The sequence below is a fragment of the Acomys russatus genome, chromosome 14, assembly GCF_903995435.1.
Source record: "Acomys russatus chromosome 14, mAcoRus1.1, whole genome shotgun sequence".
In the NCBI taxonomy this organism is placed as follows: Eukaryota; Metazoa; Chordata; class Mammalia; order Rodentia; family Muridae; genus Acomys; species Acomys russatus.
Genome location: NC_067150.1, coordinates 45059160 through 45079508, shown reverse-complemented (window position 1 = coordinate 45079508; position 20349 = coordinate 45059160). Strand labels below are relative to the sequence as shown.

At 42.0% G+C, this 20349-nt stretch overlaps 1 protein-coding gene across 2 annotated transcripts in view; it reads left to right on the top strand.

Moving 5' to 3' along the window:
- Positions 1-14279, top strand: part of Rab39a (RAB39A, member RAS oncogene family) — a 64972-nt gene extending 50693 nt beyond the window's left edge. For both annotated transcript variants that reach the window (XM_051156456.1, XM_051156455.1), the window contains exon 2: positions 13756-14279. In XM_051156456.1, the coding sequence (XP_051012413.1) occupies positions 13756-14182 (427 nt within the window). In that variant the 3' untranslated portion in view covers positions 14183-14279. The remainder of the gene's footprint in view (positions 1-13755) is intronic.
- Positions 14280-20349: the final 6070 nt, after the last annotated feature.

The following is a 20349-nucleotide window of genomic DNA, read 5'->3' as shown; positions in this document are numbered from 1 at the left end:
ACTCTTTAGATTGGCTTCAGATCCTTGCATTTGTGATTTCTTTTTTCTTTTCTTTTCTTTTCTTTTTTTCTTTATTTTGGTTTTTCAAGACAGGGTCTCTCTGTGTTAGCCTTGGCTGTGCTGGACTCGCTCTGTAGACCAGGCTGGCCTGGAACTCACAGTCATCTGCCTGCCTCTGCCTCCCGAGTGCTGGGACTAAAGGCATGTGCCACCACTCCCGCCTCCATTTGTGATCTTAGTCAGAGATGAACTTTGAAATATTTCAGGGTCAGAGTGGGGGAGGGGAAAACATTTAGTAAGAGCATTTACTCTTCCTTTTAAAGATAGTAAAATCGGGGGCTGGAGAGATGGCTCAGTGGTTAAAGAGCGCCACCTGCTCTTCCAGAGGTCCTGAATTCAATTCCCAGCAACCACATGGTGGCTCAAAACCATCTGTGATGTGATCTGATGCCCTCTTCTGCAGATAAAGCATTCATATACAATAAATAAATAAATTTAAAGATAGTAAAATCTTCCTGTGTCTAATTGTTTACTTAAAATAACTCCTCACCCTATTGATGGAAAGGTGAAAGATAATTTGTTAGAATGTAAAGACCTTTGCTAATTGAGGATTTTGTGATGCCTTTGAAAAGAATGTAAACAGCAATTCATTTTTTATATACATTATTGAAGCCACCCAATAACCGCCCCAGAATAATGCAAGGACAGTTAAAGAAGGTCTACAGTGAGTCATGCTTTGTTTTGTTTGGCTCTTTACCAACAATATATTCATAAATACATATTTCGGGAGCTGCCTACAATACTTGCCTTTCTAGCGTTTAGCAGAATGCTTCACCACAAAGCTGCATTCAGAACAGTTACTGTTAAATCATCACACACCTTCTAGAAAATGCAGATTATTTTCTTTGAATGATGGATCTCCTGGCATGTTTTATTACATTCAGGAGATACATGCCCATCATAACACTCATACCCTAAGGAATTTGTGGGAAATATTGTACTAGAAGGTTTATTGGTGATTAGACATAAGGCAAAAAGGGACTTACCTCAGAAAGCTCGTGAGGTGGCTTGGAAGCAGAACCAAATATATTACAGAACAGCGAAATGACTAGCTGGTAGCTATCATGGTTAGTCTTACTTTACAGCATTTCAGTTAGCACTGTAGTGGATCTTAACTACCAGCATAACAGAAGGGAAAAAGATCAGCTGGGCATGGTGACACTTGCCTATCATTCAGAGGTTGACGCAGGAGGATCATGAGTTCAAGACCAGCCCAGGCTACACAACAAGACTCTGTCTCAAAAGAGAACAAGGCTAAGCATTGTGATACAAGCTTTTAATCCCAGCACTTTGGGGTCAACAGGGCTCTGAGTTCTAGGCCAGCCTTGTGTACAAAGAGAGTTCTGGGCCAACTAAGTGCCACACAGTGAGACTGTTTAAAAAAAACAAACAGTAAAATCAGAGGATATTGGTTTGGTTTATACAATACTTAGGACGCCATGAAGAGCCCTAGTTCAATTAAAAAAAAAAAAAGGGAGGGGGGACACTATGTGTCTAGCAAGTGGGAAAGGGAAGTTTGGAATTGTGAGGGTTAGAGGAGAACTAGCAGACACCACTTTTTATAAATTTTAATTATATTGGGAAAAGTTGATCAGTAAAAGAAATACAAACAATGTTTAATGCAGTGTTTGTTTGGCTAGGCTTTTGTTCCTTGTCTCTCCCTCCCTCCCCCTTCCTCTCCTCCTTCCTCTTCTCTCTCTCTCTCTCTCTCTCTCTCTCTCTTTCTCTCGTTCAGGGAAACCACTATACAGACCAGGCTCGCCTTGAAGTCAGAGAGCCAGCTATCTCCGCCCACCAAGGGTGCACCAGGGGCAATACACTGTTAATAAGTATATAGGAAGGGCTAAAAATATGGGAAAGTATTAAGTAGAAGAATATAAATTTTGATTTTTTTTTCCATGTAAAATGCTAATGTTTGCCCTTCGTGTGTTGATGCCACTAGTTTCAGCCAGATCCACCAGTGTAATTGGCAAGAGGTGTTGTAATTTTTAAAAGTTGGAGTCTAAGGCTGGGCGGTGGTGGTGCACGCAGGCAGGCGGATCGCTGTGAGTTCAAGGCCAGCCTGGTCTACAAAGTGAGTGCAGAATAGTCAAGGCTACACAGAGAAACCCTGTCTCGAAAACCAAAACCAAACAAAACAAAAGTTTGGGGCCTATGGTGTAAAATTATTGGGTCATTGGATACATCATCCGTGGGAGGAATGAAGTCATTTCTCATGGGAGGGTCTGCAAGATGGCTCTGAGGATAAAGGGACTTGCTGCCAAACCTGATAACATAAGTTCGGTTCCCGGGACCCACATGGTGTAAAGAGAGCATTGGCTCTTACAAGTTGTCTTCTGACCTCCATGTGTGTACGGAAGTGCCCCCCTCCCCAAGCAATCTCATTAAATAAAATTTTAAAGGAAAAATTTAGGATAGAGAATTTTAAAAGGTAGTTTCTCGTGGAACCCCAAAGAGTTTTATGAAAGTGAGTTCGTATAAAAGAATGAGCCTGGCCCCTTGTCTTGCTGTGTGATGTCTTCCTCTCAGACATACTGCCACCAGGTTGTCACCTACCATGATGTGAGAGGGCCAAAGGAGAGCTCACCAAACCTAGTGTCGTGCTGCTAGATGAACTGCTTTCCTTTATACCGTGTGCTCTGTAGAGCGCTCACCCCTTGGGATTCTTTTCAAAGGATAACTTGGATCATCAAATGTGTTTAGAAATCTCTACCCATGTAACAGTCCCTTAAGACCCCATATCAAAGCAGCTAAGAAGCCAGCCGTGATTGTGTACGCCTGTGATCTAAGCGTCTGGGAAGCAGAGGCAGGATTCTACATTGAAGCCAGCATAGGCTACATAGTAAGACTTTGTCTCAAAATACCAAGGACGAAAGCTGTGGTTCAGTGGCAGGGTTCTTGTTTACCATCCTCAAGGCCCTCGGTTTGATCCCAGCACTGGAGGAAGAAAGCTGTGAAGGAATATTACAGCAGAGAAATATGTCTAACTTTGATTAAATTAACAGATTTACTTGAGCTGTTTCCAAAATATGCAATCAGGGATAACTGGTGTCCAAGAAATATAAAGAAGAAGAAGCTTCTTTGATAAGTTGCTTTTATCTTTTTTTTTTTTTTTTTTTTTTTTAAAGATTTGAAGCAATAGCAGACCTACATAAATGAACTGGCTAACTAACTTAGCAAAAAGTTGTAGGCTGTGGGGGCTACGGTCAGTGAACTTCAGGGCTCCCCCTGTCTCCACGTCGTCAGTGCTGGGGTTACGGGTGCACGCTGCTGTGCTGGGGACCCGAATTCAGATCCTCCTATTGCTAAGCATCTTAGCCACTGAGCCATTTTCCCGCCCCCTCTTCTGATTCCCTAGCCCCTTCCAATGTAGCCTTTTAAAAACAAACAACAACAACAATAACAACAAAAAAACAAAACAGGATTTAATGTGCTATGGAGTCATGGCTTCAATGACAGATGCTCGCCTCAGATATACATGAGTGTAGTAAGTGACCCGAACCGAAACCTCTTCTGCAAAAGGGAGTTAGGTGGCTTTAAGGACTTCCCTAGCTGTAAAAGGACGCATTGTGACGAAAGAGTATAGATCCTCAAATCATAGGCATTACGCGTCACTTTTCCTTAAAATAGTTTTCATTGTACCATTAGTGGCTGTCATTGGAGGAAAGAGGTTTTTTTTTATTATTATTATTATTATTAAACCAAGTATATTTATTTTGTGGAGAAACAGTCTCATGAAAACCAGGCTGATTCAAATTCACTTTGTAGCCATTCCATTAAAAGTCCCGTAAAGCCTCGAACTCCTGACCCTCCTGCCTCTACCTCTCAAGTGCCATTTTCTAAGTAATATAATTAATGTGTAGAGAGTCTTTGACTTGTCCAAGACCTTATAGCTCACAGCTGGTTTGCGTAAGAACTTAGTTTTCTCTCTTTCTCTCTATTTTATTTATTTTTATTTCATGTGTCTGTGTGTCTGTGTGCCACATGTGTGTAGTGCTCATGGAGGCCGCAAGAGGGCATCAGATGCCCTGGGATTGGAGTTACAGACCACTATGAGCTGCCATCTGTGGGTGCTGGGAATTGAATCTGGGCCCTCTGGAAGAGTAGCTAGGGCTTTTTACCTCTGAGCCATCTCTCTAGCCCCACCCCCACTCCCAGGTCTCTTAGCATTGTGTTTAGTGGACTTTCAATGCCAGACTTCTTATTACAGTTGAAGCAAATTGTAATGGCATGAACAATTTCTATCCTGGAAAGCTTTTCTGTTTCCAAACAATATAACACCTATTCCAGTGGACTCCAATTAATAGCCATCCAAACCATTATGTTACTTACTGCTATATTCAGTAAACTGTTGGTACATTTATCTATTTTATTTGGATTCTTATATCTACCACCCTTTTCCACCCCAATCCTTTCCAATCCCCAACACTAGGAAGGTGAGAAAGAAAGTTAGAGGACAGAGGGGGCGGGGAGGGGCATAGACCTCTCTTGGACTACTTCCTGATAACGAGGGGCATTGAGTCCTTGGGGCAAGTCCAATCTTTGCCTCATCAGGATATCTCCAATTTCTTCTTCTTTTCTTCTCTTTTCTCTCAACCACTTAACAAACCAGCAATACCAGGAGCAGGCACCAGCAGGAGGAACAGACATGCCCCCCTCTCTTGGGGCTCTGGTCTTTTTCTACCCTCTCAAGGGTCCCCAGAATTAAACTATCTTTAGCTGGCAGAATCATACCCCTGCCAAAGCACACACGAGGTAAACGGCCAGCTGCTGGGAACAGTCTGAAGCAGCCCCATATCCCACACCTGGGATTAAAACAAAAGTATAATTACATAACATAACTGGGGTTGTTTTTTTTTTAAGACACCAACATTCTCACTACAGGAAACAAAGGAAGTTGCTTTACACCGTGGCTGCAGTACCAAAATAGACAACAGTGAGTGATGGCTCTTCCCTCTGGGCAGCCCTTGGTGACTACACTGCTACAGTTAGTAACGGCAGTGAGCTCTTATACCCAAGCAGGAGTCATTTCCCTCCCTCTGTCTACCATGTGGGTCCCAAAGATTGGACTCTAGGCATCAGAGTTTGGTGACAAGTTCTTTTACCTGCTGAGACATCTTCCTGGCCCTCCTGACTCCAGAGTATTCTGTCTGTTTAGATTAAGGAGAGGTCTTGGAAGAGCACATACCAGATATGATCCTTAAAGTTTCACAGGTGCTATGAATACCATTTCAACCCTTGTATACTGTACGTTTTCTTTGAAAAAGGAATGGGGACTTACTTGTGGAAATCCTGTTGAAAACAGTAATCTTAGAGGTAGGCTGAAATAATGAAAGGATAAATGGTCAGTTGTAATAAATTCCAGGGCATGAAATCACATGAAACAAAGCAATGCAGAAAAAGCCACGTGGGAGTAGGCTGTAGATGCAGAAATGATAGGAGAGTTCTAAGCCAAGAGCATATTTTTTTGCTTATACTGGGTATTATTTAATTACCTCTGATATCCATTTTATTATGTTAACAATAAAGTAATGTTGAGAAGCTGGGCATTACTCTTCTGCAAAGGATACTAGAAAGCACTGGAATAGGGGTGGGGAGATGGCTCAGCGAGTAAAGAAAGAGCTTGCTGCGGAAGCCTGTGGACCTGAATTCAGAGCCCCAGCATTCATGTGAAATGGCATGTATTTGTTTGTTTGTGCAGGGTACCAGTACACAGCCAAGGCTGGCTTCGAACTCATGCTCCTCCTTCCTCAGTCTCTCAGTCTTGGGATTGATTACAGGCATACGCCACCATGACTAGCTCTGTGGACCTTCTTTTATAACAAGGGGAACTGAGCTATAATCAAGTAGGGTGAAAGTTATGTGGAATGTCAGAACTTATTAATTGCTATGGAGGATAAGAACAAAAATGGCAGATAGAAAGCTGTGCGTGGCAAGAAGCAATGTAACCAAATGTGCCTACGTCATGAAAGGGAAATGAAAGATGCCCCCAGGGGAGTTGATTGAGTGACAAATTCAAAGGGAAAACGGGCTATATTAGTTCCTTGTCAGTATTCCTTAGAGCCTTTGTAACCACGTTCTGATTTTTTTTTTCCATTGGGAAGATGCTGGAATTATTATTTTTTTCTTTTTTGGTTTTTCAACACAGGGTTTCTTAATGTAGCCTTGTCCTGGACTCACTCTGTAGACCAGGCTGGCCTCGAACTCACAGCGATCCGCCAGCCTCTGCCTCCCAAGTGCTGGGATTAAAGGTGTGTGCCACCATGCCCAGCTCGATGCTAGAATCATTAATGTTTGGGTAAAGAAAGACTATCCTAAGTTCACAGTGTTGAGTTTCAGAATCCCAGGCAAGGGCAGGGACTGATAAAGTGAGAGGGCCGACTTTTGCCGTGACCTCCTGAAGTCAGCCGTAGGGGCCAGCACCACAAGGCAAAAGAGGCAGGTGAGCAAAGCATCAACACGTCTACGCCCACGGGGCAGTCAGAACATGCCACCCTGGCTGGAAAGGAGGAGAATGCATCTGTGGGCTACCAGCTGCCAGCAGCCCTTAGCATCAAAGCACTTCTGTCTTCTAAACACCTATTTTACAGTTGGCAAAGCCACAAGTCAGGCATTTGCAGCGGGAGCATCTGACTCACTTAACCCATGCCAGCAGGTGCCCAGTATTTTTAAGAGTCCGATATCCATCCAGCAAAGTTCATGACAACATGTAAATGCTAGATAATCTTGCCACTTACATTTAAATACTTATATATGTCACTGCTATAAATCCCAAGCACTCCGGGGCCTACAGAGTGTTGTCCTCCTGATAGCAGCAGCATCTTGTTTTCAGTGCCTGCCAGAAAACTAGTGGAACCTCAATAATTGTTCTTTGTGCCAAAAGACTCCAAATTCCCCACAACAGTCCACTCCCAGTTTGTTACATGAATCATATATTAAGTAAGTCTTGTGAATCCAAGTGGACTCTGAGGCTGCTAACAATTACTCATGTATATGTTATCTCTGGAAGGGGGGGGGGACCAGCATCTAAAACACCCTATGCTGGGTGTGATGGTGCATGCCTTTATCCCAGCACTCAGGGTAGGAGAGGCAGGAGGATCTCTGTGCATTCAAAGCCTGGTCCCCAAAGTGAGTCCAGGACAGCCAAGGCTACACAGAGGAACCCTGTTTCCAAAACAGAGAAACAAAACAAAACAAAAATTGGATTGCATTAATTTACCTCAGAACATTTTTTATGGTGAAAACACACAGATTTTTCTGTAAGCTTAAAAAAAAATGGTATGCCTGGGCGTGGTGGCACACACTTTTAATCCCAGCACTCAGGAGGCAGAGGCAGACAGATTGCTGTGAGTTCGAGGCCAGCCTGGTCTACAAAGTGAGTCTAGGACAGCCAAGGCTACACAGAGAAACCCTGTCTCAAAAAAACCAAAAAATAGAAAATAAAAAATAAAAAAATACAGTACATTGTCATTATCAGTGGATACACACACACACACACATCAAAAATGAGCCTTCACCTCGTAAAACTATTTTGAAAGTTACGAAATATTTGTAACTTTGATTTCTAGCATTTTTTTCCTAGACAAAGTCTATGCAAATTTTACCTATCAGTTATGTCCTAGGTGCCCTAGATAAAAGCGGAAGTTGTAGAGGTAGTGGTGGTGCACACCTTTTATTTCAACCCTCCAGAGGCAGATCTCCGAGATCGAGGCCAGCCTGGTCTACAGAGCCAGTTCCAGAAGGACCAGGGCTCCCAAAGAAACCCTGTCTCAAAAAGAAAAAGGAATGAAATAAAGAAGGAAGGAAAGAAGAAAAAGAGGGACTGGAATGGAAGGTGGCTCAGTGGTTAAGAGCACATACTGCTCTTCCTTAGGACCTGAGTTTGATTCCCAGCACGAACATCAGATATATATATATATATATATATATAGATATATATATCTATATATATATATATAGAGAGAGAGAGAGAGAGAGAGAGAGAGAGATTTATCTATCGTATATAAACAATGTTTTGCCTGCATGTACACCAGAAGAGGGCATCAGATCTCATAGATGGTATGAGCCACCATGTGGTGGCTGGGACTTGAACACAGAACCTTTGGAAGAGCAGCAGGTGCTCTTAACCTCTTAACCTCTGAGCCATCTCTCCAGCCCAAACATCAAGCATCCTACAACTGCCTGTAACCTCAATCCCAACTGCCTGACACCTCTAAATTCATGTGCACGCCCCCTTACACATAATTAAAATAATAGAAAGAAAAAAGTGAAAGTTGCTCAGATCACTTTTGAGGCTAAACTTGGAGAACCAAGTTTAGAAGAGGCAGCAGCTCCTATGAACAGCAAGAACCACAGGAAGCCAATAGTCCCCACATGACGGTGCTGCCCCTTCCTGCCTGTTCCCCCACTGCCGTAAGAGGCTCCAAGGAGCCAGTTGGCAGCTAGGATAATTCAGTAGAAGCATTACAGTGCTCTCTAGTGAAAGCATTCTTCCTCTGGCTGCAAAACTTCTTTATCAGCAAAATTTAAAAGAAAAGCATCCAAAACATTTAGTGACTCACCTGGTGACTCATAATCCCTGTTCTTGAGAAGAGATAATGGCAGACGAATCGCCTAGGGTTCGAGACCTAGTCTGCTACAGTGCGAGTCACTAGCAAAAAATGAAGAAGAGATTTTGAAAACAAAAGAAACTTTAGATTGAGAAAGGCCCGAGCAAGCCAGGCGTGGTGGCGCACGCCTTTAATCCCAGCACTCAGGAGGCAGAGGCAGGTTGATCAATGTGAGTTCGAGGCCAGCCTGGTCTACAAAGGGAGTCCAGGACAGCCAAGGCTACACAAAGAAACTCTGTCTCAGAAAAGCAAAACAAACAAGCAAAAAGGCTCCAGTGCTCAGCCTTCACCCCTCACTTCCCATACAACAACTGATTCATAGAGGGAAAAAAACCACTTCTTGCACTACTCATCAATAATTAATTCTGAAGGATCGTGTCCAAATCGTGCAAAGTGACACCCTCCTGGCATGGTACATCTAAATCCTTGAGACTCTTGGAATGCCATGGCTTACACAGCCTCTTTCCCATCTTCACCATGCTGAACTGAACCCTTTTAACCAGTGCCCTGTATATAATCGCACAGCAAGGAGTGAGGCATCCTGTGATTTGTGGATGGTTGCTAAGGTGTCCTGATTCAAGATTAAGTCCTTTACAGTGAGAACATCCAGATTCTTACATCACTGGTTGCTGGAGATACGTAGCAAACAGTGATGGTCCAGATGAGCCCTGGCGCTGCTCCCCAGACCATTTTTTGTTCAAACTAGAGTGGAAATCTTTACTGATAATGACTGGGCAGAATATCTTGTTTTGCTAATCATCAAGAATTTCCTCGGGGGCTGGAGAGATGGCTCAGAGGTTAAGAGCACTGACTGCTCATCCAGAGGTTCTGAGTTCAATTCCCAGCAACCACATGGTGGCTCGCAACCATCTATAATGGAATCTAATGCCCTTTTCTGTCATGCAGGCAAGCAGGGTCTGTATACATAATAAATAAATAAATCTTCAAAAAATATTAAAAAAAAAAAAAAGAATTTTCTCACTGGAGGAGCCGTTTACTAAGCTACACACTACATGTTAATTACATGCTCATCAACATGCCCCTCAAGCATCTGTATAAGCAGTCCTCTGATCATGAGTTTTTTTGTTTGTTTGTTGTGTCCCCCCCCCACAACATGACAGTCCCTTAGCCTGTGCTAATGAATTGCTATGGATCTTCAGCCACATCTGTCCTCTGGAAAAAGGAGGCAGTGAGTTGGACCACTAGAAGCTTTCCAAATGGAGGGGGGGGGGTGTTCCCTTTTCCACTTCATTAAGCTCACCAAAGAGTAGAGCTGACTGGTGCTAACTTGATCCCTCCCCCTCCATGTGTGCCTGTGTGTGTGTGTGTGTCTGTGTGTGTGTGTGTGTGTGTCTGTGTGTTTATCAGCAAAGTTCAAACCTGATTACTCAAAGAAGGCCCTGCTCATAGTGAGCCTTCAAGTTGCACAGTCATTTGGTGTTCTGCAGATGGGCATTTAATCACGTTCAAAGCCAGGTTAGGAGCCAAGAACTATTTTTCAAAAGTGTAATTGCCTTTAACAAAGAGCACGCCTCTGTTCCAAATGTCACTCGTGTAATTGTTCGTTGGCGTCTTCCCTGGGCTTAATAGAACATCTCAGTCTGCTGTGTACACTTGAGGCAGATACCTGTTAGATCTGATGCCCAAATGGCAAAGTTGCTTTCATTATAGCATAGACAAGTGGTTCTCAATCTTCCTAAAGTTACAACCCTTTAATAGTTTCTCATGCTCTGGTGACCACCCCCCCCCCCCCCCCCCGCCCAACCATAGAATTATTTTTGTTGCTACTTTTTAACCATCACTTTGGGGCCATTATGAGTTGTAATGTAAATATCTGTGCTTTCCCATGTCCCTAGGTGATCCCCGTGAAATGGCTGTTTGACCCCCACCCCAAAGAGGTCATGACCCACAGACTGAGAACCATTGGCATTACCCACTGGTAGTTGCCAGTCCTTTTCCTTTAGTCCTGTCAAAGAGGGTACTTTTGGGTCTCACACTTTTTTTTTGTTTGTTTGTTTGGTTTGGTTTTGGAGACAAGGTTTCTCTTTGCACCAGCTCTGGCTGTCCTAGAACTCACTCTCGAGACCCTGCTGGCCTCGAACTCACACAGATTCATCTGCCTCCGCCTCCTGAGGGCTGGGATTAAAGGCGTGTGCCACCACTGTCTGGCTAGGGTCTCACACTTTTTGGTCAGAGAAGTACATTATTCTATACAAATTTCCTCTCATATTAAAAAAAAAAAAATACATCTTCTTGGCAGGGGCACAAGATACACAACTACAACTAGAATGTGGTATCCAAGCCCGGTAACCTGAATAAGGAAATAAAACACAAGTCCAATTACTCACTGGAGCATGGTCAAACCCCCAATAGCCAGCCCCCTAAAGAAAGCCAAGTCTAGCCGGGCAGTCACAAAAGGGGGTGGTGCAGACCTGGAAGGACTAGGAAGTGAATGATTGGGGTGCATGATATGACATTTCAAAATAATCAATGAAAGTATTATGAGAAAAAGATTGATGAAGGGACAGGAGCGGGGGAGGGGAGGCGCTTGGGAATATGTTAGGAATTTTGAGGAAAACTGGAAGGCAAGAGAATAAAAGGGGGGGATTAGATACTTTTTTTCCACACCGAGAAAGGAAATCTATTGTGTTTTGTTTTGTTTTTTGTTCCTAGCAGTGCTAAGTATTGAACCTGGGGCCTCATGAGCCCTAGACAAGTACTCAGTAACAGAAAGCCCCCAGCCCTAGAAGGAAAGGCACACATTATGTTGGGTCACTCTGAACTACTGTAGCTTCAGCAACAAGGATGATGCAGAGAGTCCAGGGATACAGGGCATCCACTGTCCCTTCACAGAGGCCTCTGTGCCCTGGAAAAGTGGGCGAGTTTAGTGTGGAGCTCTGACAGCTTGGTTTCTGACACTCAGGAGGGCCTTGGCATTTAGCACTTCTTATTGCCATTATACCTAGTTAATCCTGTATGGGACTAACTTCTAGGATTGACCAGCCAATAGGATGTAAGACACATATATAAACCATGTTTGACCTTCAAGAACAATGGATTGAGCCAGAGACATACCTACAGATTCAGTCAGTACATTATAAAAGTTGGTGTAAATATATCTGTATGCTAACAAGTCAATGGAATTATTTGAAAAGGGAAGTCAATAGTGGGGAAGGTTTCTCAGGTGATACATTTCTTGAACTATTGAAGGAGAAATGGGAGCCTGAAAGACAAAAGAAGGATTGATGACATCCACGTAGGAAAAAAAATGTAATGATCATGTAACAGGTTTCTTTATTAAGCTGTTAGGAAAGAGCAGGGCTGGAGAGATGGCTCAGTGGGTAAGAGCACCGGCTGCTCTTCTGGAGGTCCTGAGTTCAATTCCAAGCACCTACATGGTGGCTCTCAACCATCTTTAATGGGATCTAACGCCCTCTTCTGTCTGGTGCTCTCTTCTGTCATGCAGGCACACATGCAAAGAGAGCATACATATACATAAAATACATACATAAATAAATCTTTAAAAAAGAAAAGAGACTCACTGAATTACAAGACAGGAAAGAATTTTAATATCTGACTTACTATGTGACCCTTTCCCCTTTACACTTTTTCCTTTTTTGTTGTTGTTTTGTTTTGTTTTGTGTTTGGGCTTGTGTTTTACTGCCTTGAGTATCCCAGGCTGGCCCTAAACTCATATAGGCAAAGAAGACTTGAACTTTGCGTGTATGTGGTGTGGATGTGTATTCCTGTTTGTGTATGTGCAGATGCTCACGCACAGTGTGTGGTGAGTGTGGAGGCCTGAGGTCAGTCCCGGGTGGTATTTTTCGGATTTTGGTTGGTTGGTTTTAGTTTTTTGGAAACAGGTTTTCTTTGTGTAGTCCTGGCTGTCCTAAAAACTAGCTCTGTAGACCAGACTGGTGTCCAACTCAAGATCCACTTGTCTGCCTCCCGAGATTAAAGCTGTGGACTGCCTGGTGTGCGCCTTGTTTTTGTTTGTTTGGTTGGTTGGTTGGTTTTGGTTTTGCTTTGGTGGTTGTTGCTGTTGTTTGAGACCCATCTCTCACTGGCCTAGAACTCAGCAGCACACTAGCTGTCTGGGCAGCCCCAGGAGTCTGCCTGAGCCTTTCGTCCCAAGAGCTAGGATTACAATCTTGAGCCATCACACCAGGCTTTTTGGGAGGGGGGGGTTGGCTTTTCTGAAACAGAGTTTCTCTGTGTAGCCTTGGCTGTCCTGGATTCACTTTGTAGACCAGGCTGGCCTCGAACTCACAGAGATTTGCCTGCCTCTGCCTCTCCAATGCTGGGATTAAAGGCGTGTGCCACCATGCCTGGTGGTTTTTGTTTTTGTTTTTGTTTTTTTTTTAACATGAGTTCTAGGGACCAAACTCAGGTCTTCATGCTTGCATGGTGAGCACTTTACCATCTGAGTTAGCATCTCAGGCTAGCCTTGGATTTTTCATCCCCTTAACCTTCACCTCCTGTGTGAAGGGATTCCAGGGTATACCACCGTATACATCATACTTGGTGCCAGGGGTTGAACTCCAGGCTTCCTCCGTGCTAGGCACTCTCTGGAATTGCATCCCTCGTCCTCTATTCGTCTGTCTGCTTTTAACCCTGCTTGTAGGAACTCTTCTATCAAATACTTAAAAATAAAAGTTCATGCTGGGCTGTGGTGGCGCATGCCTTTAATCGCAGCACTTGGGAGGCAGAGGCAGGCGGATTTTCATGAGTTCAAGGCCAGCCTGGTCTACAAAGTGAGTCCAGGACAGCCAGGGCTACACAGAGAAACCCTGTCTAGAAAACAAAAAACAAAACAAAACGAAAAACCTCATAAGACCTTGCAAGGTGACATGCTGTATAAGTTCTAGGCATCTAAGAAATGCAATATTAATATTCTGTCAGTATATGAAACGCGCATATAAGTTAATCTCAGAATATTTTCATTCACCTAAGATACTTCACATTGGATTTATAAATTTTAGTTAAACGACAATAAGGTATCCTCAAATTTTATTTTGGCCTTTCATTATTCAAAGATGGGGGAAAGAGCTTTATCCTCACACAACTTTTTTTTTTTTTTTTTCAGATCAATAACTCGATCCTATTACCGCAACTCAGTTGGTGGATTTTTAGTGTTTGACATTACTAACCGACGGTCTTTTGAACATGTAAAAGACTGGCTAGAAGAAGCGAAAATGCACGTGCAGCCTTTTCAGATTATATTTCTACTGGTGGGACACAAATGTGACTTAGCTTCACAACGGCAGGTTTCAAGGGAAGAGGCTGAGAAACTGTCAACGGACTGTGGGATGAAGTATATAGAAACCTCGGCAAAAGATGCTACAAATGTTGAGGAGTCCTTCACAATCTTGACAAGAGACATATACGAACTTATTAAGAAAGGGGAGATTTGTGTTCAGGATGGCTGGGAAGGGGTTAAGAGCGGGTTTGTTCCAAATACTGTGCATTCTTCTGAGGAGGCAGTGAAGCCCAGAAAGGAGTGCTTCTGCTGATTTCAGCATGCCAAAGGACCGCCAGACGGGCCGCATCGTTTCTGGATAAATGTCAACATTTACAGGAGGATGTGCAAGGAACGAACATCTACTAAACACTCAGACCTGTGGGAGCACCGTTCCATAAGCTGTCGGATACAGAGCTCTGTACTCACCAGACTGGGCAGTCTGCTAAATTATGAAGAAAAGCAGACAACGTTTTTCCTGAAACCAGTGTCTACAAAATTACATCCATTCTCACTTTGTTAGCACACAGCTAACCTTGGTGTCCAGATAGGTCAGTATTAATCAGCTTTCTTCTTCTTCTTTTTTTTAATCCCCTTTCTTGACAGTTGAAAATAGATTTTTTTTTTGTACATATGTTGTCTAGCTGAAAAGAATGTATCAGGATTTATACTGAGTTGACTAGGATTGAATCTAAAGTGCACTTGAAGAGTCAATGAGATGGCTCAGTGGATAAAGAAGCTTGCCGCCAAATCTGTAGACTCGAGTTTGATCTCTGGAGCCCCTGTGATAGAAGGAAAGAATCCATGTCCTTTGAAGCTGTCCCCTGACCTCCACATGCACGCTGTCATATAAGTGCACATACATGTTCATGTGAGAGAGAGCAGGGATATACACTTGATGATTTTTATGGTTTTTCGAGACAGGGTTTCTCTGTGTAGCCTTGACTGTCCTAGACTCACTTTGTAGACCAGGCTGGCCTTGAACTCACAGCGATCCACCTGCCTCTGCCTCCTGAGTGCTGGGATTAAAGGCATGCGCCACCAGGCCCGGCTTGATAAATTTTATTTTTAAAGCACTAGACTTGCCAGTCTCAGAACTTAATAAAATAGTTTGATATTCCTTTTTTGTTCCTGGATTTATTGTTCCTGGAATCTTCACATTTGAGAAAGTATGTCAATGTTCAAAGGAGATGTTTTAAGCAAATACTCACAGGGAATAAAAAGGATCACCCCATAGCAAATACTTGGATGTTATAGTACACTGTCTAAATTTAGACAAGAGAAACAACGCTTATGTGCTGACACTTTCAAAGGAAAAGTGCAACTTACCTTGAGCTACTGTCAAAATTATCAATATACACAGTATTTTCTCAAATTTCCAAGTTATCTCATTTTCAGTAAAAGTGTGGACAAGATATTCTGAACAAAAAAAAAATGGTGTTAGACACTCAATTGGGCATTGAGATTTCATTTCACAATCTCATCAGTACAAAGGAAGCTAAAACACTCAGGTAAGAGAATAAGATGATATTCAAGTTCAGTTTTTGTTTTGTTTTGTTTTGTTTTTGCAACAAGGGTTTCTCTGTGTAGCCTTGGCTATCCTGGGCTCACTTTAGATCAGGCTGGCCTCAAACTCATAGACACCTGCCAGTCTCTGCCTCCCAAGTGCTGGGATTACAGGCATGAGCCACTGCACTTGGCAAGTTCAATTTTTTAAACTATTATTATTTATGGGTTTTTTGCAGACAGCTTTGTCATGTAGCTCAGATCCACTTGCCTCCGTCTCCCAAATAGTGAGTATATGCTACCATGCTCGGCTCTTTAAACCGTTAGCAGGTCTCACTCTGGCAACCCTTGTGGACTTTGAACTCAATATATAGACCAGGCTGGATATGAATCCAGAGATCTACCTGCCTCTGCCTCCTTGTGCTGGGATTAAAGGCATGTGGTCACTATGCCTAATTTTTAACTCACTGCTTGAACATGCAAGGAAGAGACATTTGATCGTAGTGTTATTTTATACCATGTATATCTGTTCTATGCTGTAAATCACAGCAGAGTGTCTAATTATGCAACGAAGCTGCCTTTTTTAAATTGTAAGACTCTAAGCATAACTATAGAAACTTCATTTGTAAGAAATCCAAAATGGGGCTAGAGTGATGGCTCAGAGATTAAGAGCACTGTCTGTTCTTCCAAAGGTCCTAAGTTCAATTCCCAGCAACCACATGGTGGCTCACAACCATCTATAATGAGATCTGGTGTCCGCCACTGGTGTGCAAGCGCACATGTGGACAGAATAATGTATAAATAATAAATAAATCTTTTTTTAAAAAATCAAAATGGTTTAGTGTAAAGAATATTAAGCAAGAGACCAAAGAACATAGCTCTAAACTTACCTTTGCTCTACCAGTATTAGATCATAAGAAAGACCTATGATCACCTTAACATCTTTTTTTTTTTCCTGGTTGATAAAATGAAACTGCCAGGTCCATTTATTGAATTCTGTGAAGTTATTTTGAAAATCAAGTGGATGGTGTTAAAAAACATTTGAGTAAAGAAAGCATTATATAAGTGTGTTGCTGATTTTGAACATATCATATTTACAGTGAATGAGAATTTTTTTTCTTGGGTTTTGTTTGTTTGGTTTGGTTTGGTTTTTTTTTTTTTTTTTTTTTTTTTTTTTTTTTTTTTTTTTTTTTTGGTATATGGAGGTGCCAGAAGATAGTGTGTGTTTTCATGGACCCAGGGGAGTTCTTGGTTGGCATTTGCCCTCTGTCCTTCTATTGTGAACCACTGTTGAATCACTGTTTCTCTAAAGCATGGGCAATAGAGAAGAAATCCCTTGGGAAATCAATCCAATCAGAAAGTCGTATTGGAAAGTGTTTTATACATCTTTGAAGTAAGTAATTGTATCTCAAAATATTGACACTTGTACATTTTATGGATTGGTGTATTTTTAATAATGCTTATGAAGAGAGGGGATATAAATTATGCTATTATGAAAATTTGAATATTTATATTGTCAATATTTTTATATCCTCAGGCTGTTTTGTGGGAATGAATTCAAACTTCCCTTCCCCACATGAAACAGTCTATTTTTACTGTTAAAATTTCAAATATTATATTATAATCTTTCATCACATCTAAAATGGAGTGACTTTAAAATACTGAATATCTAACAATTTCAAGTACAGTTACCTGTGTCTACTTGTCAAGCTAAAAAAAACCCTGAAATTTAAAGTGTAATTTCATTTTTAGTGGACACCTTTTATAATATTAGTGCTGGGTAAAGACTAGAGTCTGGCCTGAGGATAGGATGAGGTCCATACTCAGAACAGAAGCTGGAAGACCAAATGGGAAGATGGAGCCCCCAAAAGTTGATACTTATGCAAGCAAGTTCTACCACTCACTCCGTGTCTCCCAACTCTTTGATTACCAGTGTGTGTGTGTGTGTGTGTGTGTGTGTGTGTGTTTGTAAGAGAGAGAGACAGAGAGAGAGGAATGTGAAAGAACAAGTAAAGCTGGACTCAATTGCTTTTACTTTATAGAGGAGGTGTTAAGTGAGTGGAAAACTGGGCACGGTGGCGCACGCCTCTAGTCCCAGCACTCGGGAGGCAGAGGCAGACAGATCTCTGTAAGTTTGAGGGCAGCCTGGTCCACAAAGTAACATCTAAGACAACCAGGGCTATGCAGAGAGACGCTTAGTGAATGATGACTAGCAAGCCATCCAAAAAAGACTGCCAAATGTGTATACCCTTAACCCAAAGTCTATCCACACACACGTGTATGGATATGTATATTTGACCTATTTTTTTATACATTGTTATAGAGGATGTGGATGATAATCCCAAAATAGTCAAAATATTTGCTCTAGGCAAAAACATTTGCCCAGGTTTCTTAGAAACCTTTAATCCCAGCACTCAGGAGGCAGGGGTAGGTGGACCTCAGTGAATTTGAAGCAGGTCTAGTCTACGGAGAAAGTTCCATACCAGCCAGAATTACATAGTGAGATCCTGTCTTTAAAAAACAGACATGCCTTACTTTATATTAATATTATTACATTTAAATTTATTTAATCTTATTTCAATTTAATACTAATAGATTATGTAGCTAATTACCAAATGCTTTAAGTCATTATATTTCATAAATGAACAAATATCAGGCTGGAGAGATGGCTCAGAGGTTAAGAGCACTGTCTGCTCTTTCAAAGATCCTGAGTTCAAGTCCCATCAACCACAGGGTGGCTCACAACCATCTATAATGTGATCTAATGCCTTCTCCTGGCCTGCAAGGGTACATGCAGGCAGAGCACTGTATACACAATAAATAAATTAATTAATTAAAAAAAGAACAAAAGTCTACCCTACCCAGTGTATAAAAAGCTTGTGCCTGACTGAAACTGCTTATCTACAGTGCTAATGCTTTCAGAAAGTGTAATGACGTAATGGTTCACTGTATGTAAGCTTAAGGCAAAATATTAGGGTGCTTCTCGATGTGATCATTTCCAAAAGCGTTAAGCACTTCATGAGCTTTCTTTACATCACTGGAAAACTGAATCTGGATTTGTAAAAACATTTCAAGAACGGTGTTTGTTTTTATACTGCCCTTGGTTCAATGAAACACAGAACTTCCGTGACTCCAGAGTGTTCTGTATTTGCATAATTCCTTACATCTGATCAAATAAAAAAGGATATAAGGAGACTAAAGACCCACTTGATAGGCTGACTCATTGGTTTCCTCATAGCTGCCCAGAGTTAGATTGGAAATGCAAAGGAAACATCACCTCTAGGAAGAAATCACTTAGAGCTAAAGCATCTGTATTTTAAATAGAGTAGCAGGGCCAGGTGTGGTGGTACGTGCTGTAATCCAGAGACATCCGGGCCATTGCTACAGAGCAAAAACCCCTTACCAGTCAGGACTGATGCCCAACCAGAGCTACCCTTAGAAGTTCCACAGCCACCGGGCATGGTAGCACACCCCTTTAATCCCAGCACTCGGGAGGCAGAGGCAGGCTGATCTCTGTGAGTTGGAGGCCAGCCTGGTCTACAAAGCAAGTCCAGGACAGCCAGGGCTACACAGAGAGACCGTGCGTGTCTAGGGAAAAAAAAAAAAAATCCCACAGCTGATGAAGAGTCGTTTATGTCTCGGAACCTTTCCAAACCTCAAATGTTTCCACCAATCTTCTCCTGGGCAACCATCTTCTTCACCTGTGTGACTTGATAACGTCTGTAGTGTCAGCCCTGCAACCCTGGGTCATGAGCTGTGGCAATCCGAATCAGTCACTACACATTCTACTTCCGCTTGCTGCATACAATCATGCTAAAAATGATTGACCTTTTTACAGTCTTGTTCCTATTAAAATAGTGCCTAACACATTGTTGTAACGGTGACGTTCAATGACTGCTGACGTGTTTGTGGTGGTGAATTATGCCTTTTATAAATGTGAGTTCCACATATCTAATTTTACATTCCATGGGAGAATAAATGTTTTGCTGTCATCATCTCTTGCCATTTTTTTTTTTCCCAGAGTGACAAGAAGAGTAAAATATGGGATAAACTTGATGTATGGTATTATTGCTACCTGTTTTAAGTTGAAGATTGTCACAGAAACCTTCAAAACTTGAACTAAAATAAACTATTTAACAAGTTAACTACTCAAATGTTTTGTTTTGTTTTAGAGACAGAAAACTGAAAACATATTCCTGATCGCGCATTTCCTTTTCTTTGACTATGTAGAGTAAATCATGTGGTTATCTTTCTATTTTACAACCAGCATATGAATAATCTGGGGTTATTCAAAGAATCCGAACCAATATTATGCTTATAAATCAAGATATTTATTATGTTGTGTTTGTTCCATAACCGATTTGAGCCTCACTTCTCTTGTGGAGGCTGTCTACTCCAAAATCTTCAGACTGCACATTCAGAAAAGGACTAATGTTGCAGTTGGACTTCAAAGGCCATCTGCCTGAAAACAATCAAAAAAGACGATATTGTCAATGAAGTCCAAAGGCGGTCTTCTGGAGAACTCCATTGTGCTCAGAGCATAGCCTTTTCAGTCTACTTAGTCCTTCAATTGAGGAGGTGACAGCTACCCACATTATGATGGCTGATATGCTCTACTCCAAGTCCACTAACTCAAATGTTAACATCCTCTGCTGGCCAGGTGGCACATTCCCTTAACCCCAGCACTTAAGAGGAAGAGACACACAGATCTATGTGAGTCTGGTCTACATAGCGAGATCCAGGATGCCCAGGGCTATAGAGAGACCCTGTCTCAAAAAAAAAAAAAAAAAAAAAAAATTAAGACAAGAAAAAAAAAAGTTAATCTCCTCCAAATACACTTACACAGAAACATCTAGAATAATTATTGATGTTTGGCTCAACAAGGTTGACACATTAAATTAGCCACCCCAAAACCTAGAAAAACAAGTAGTCTCA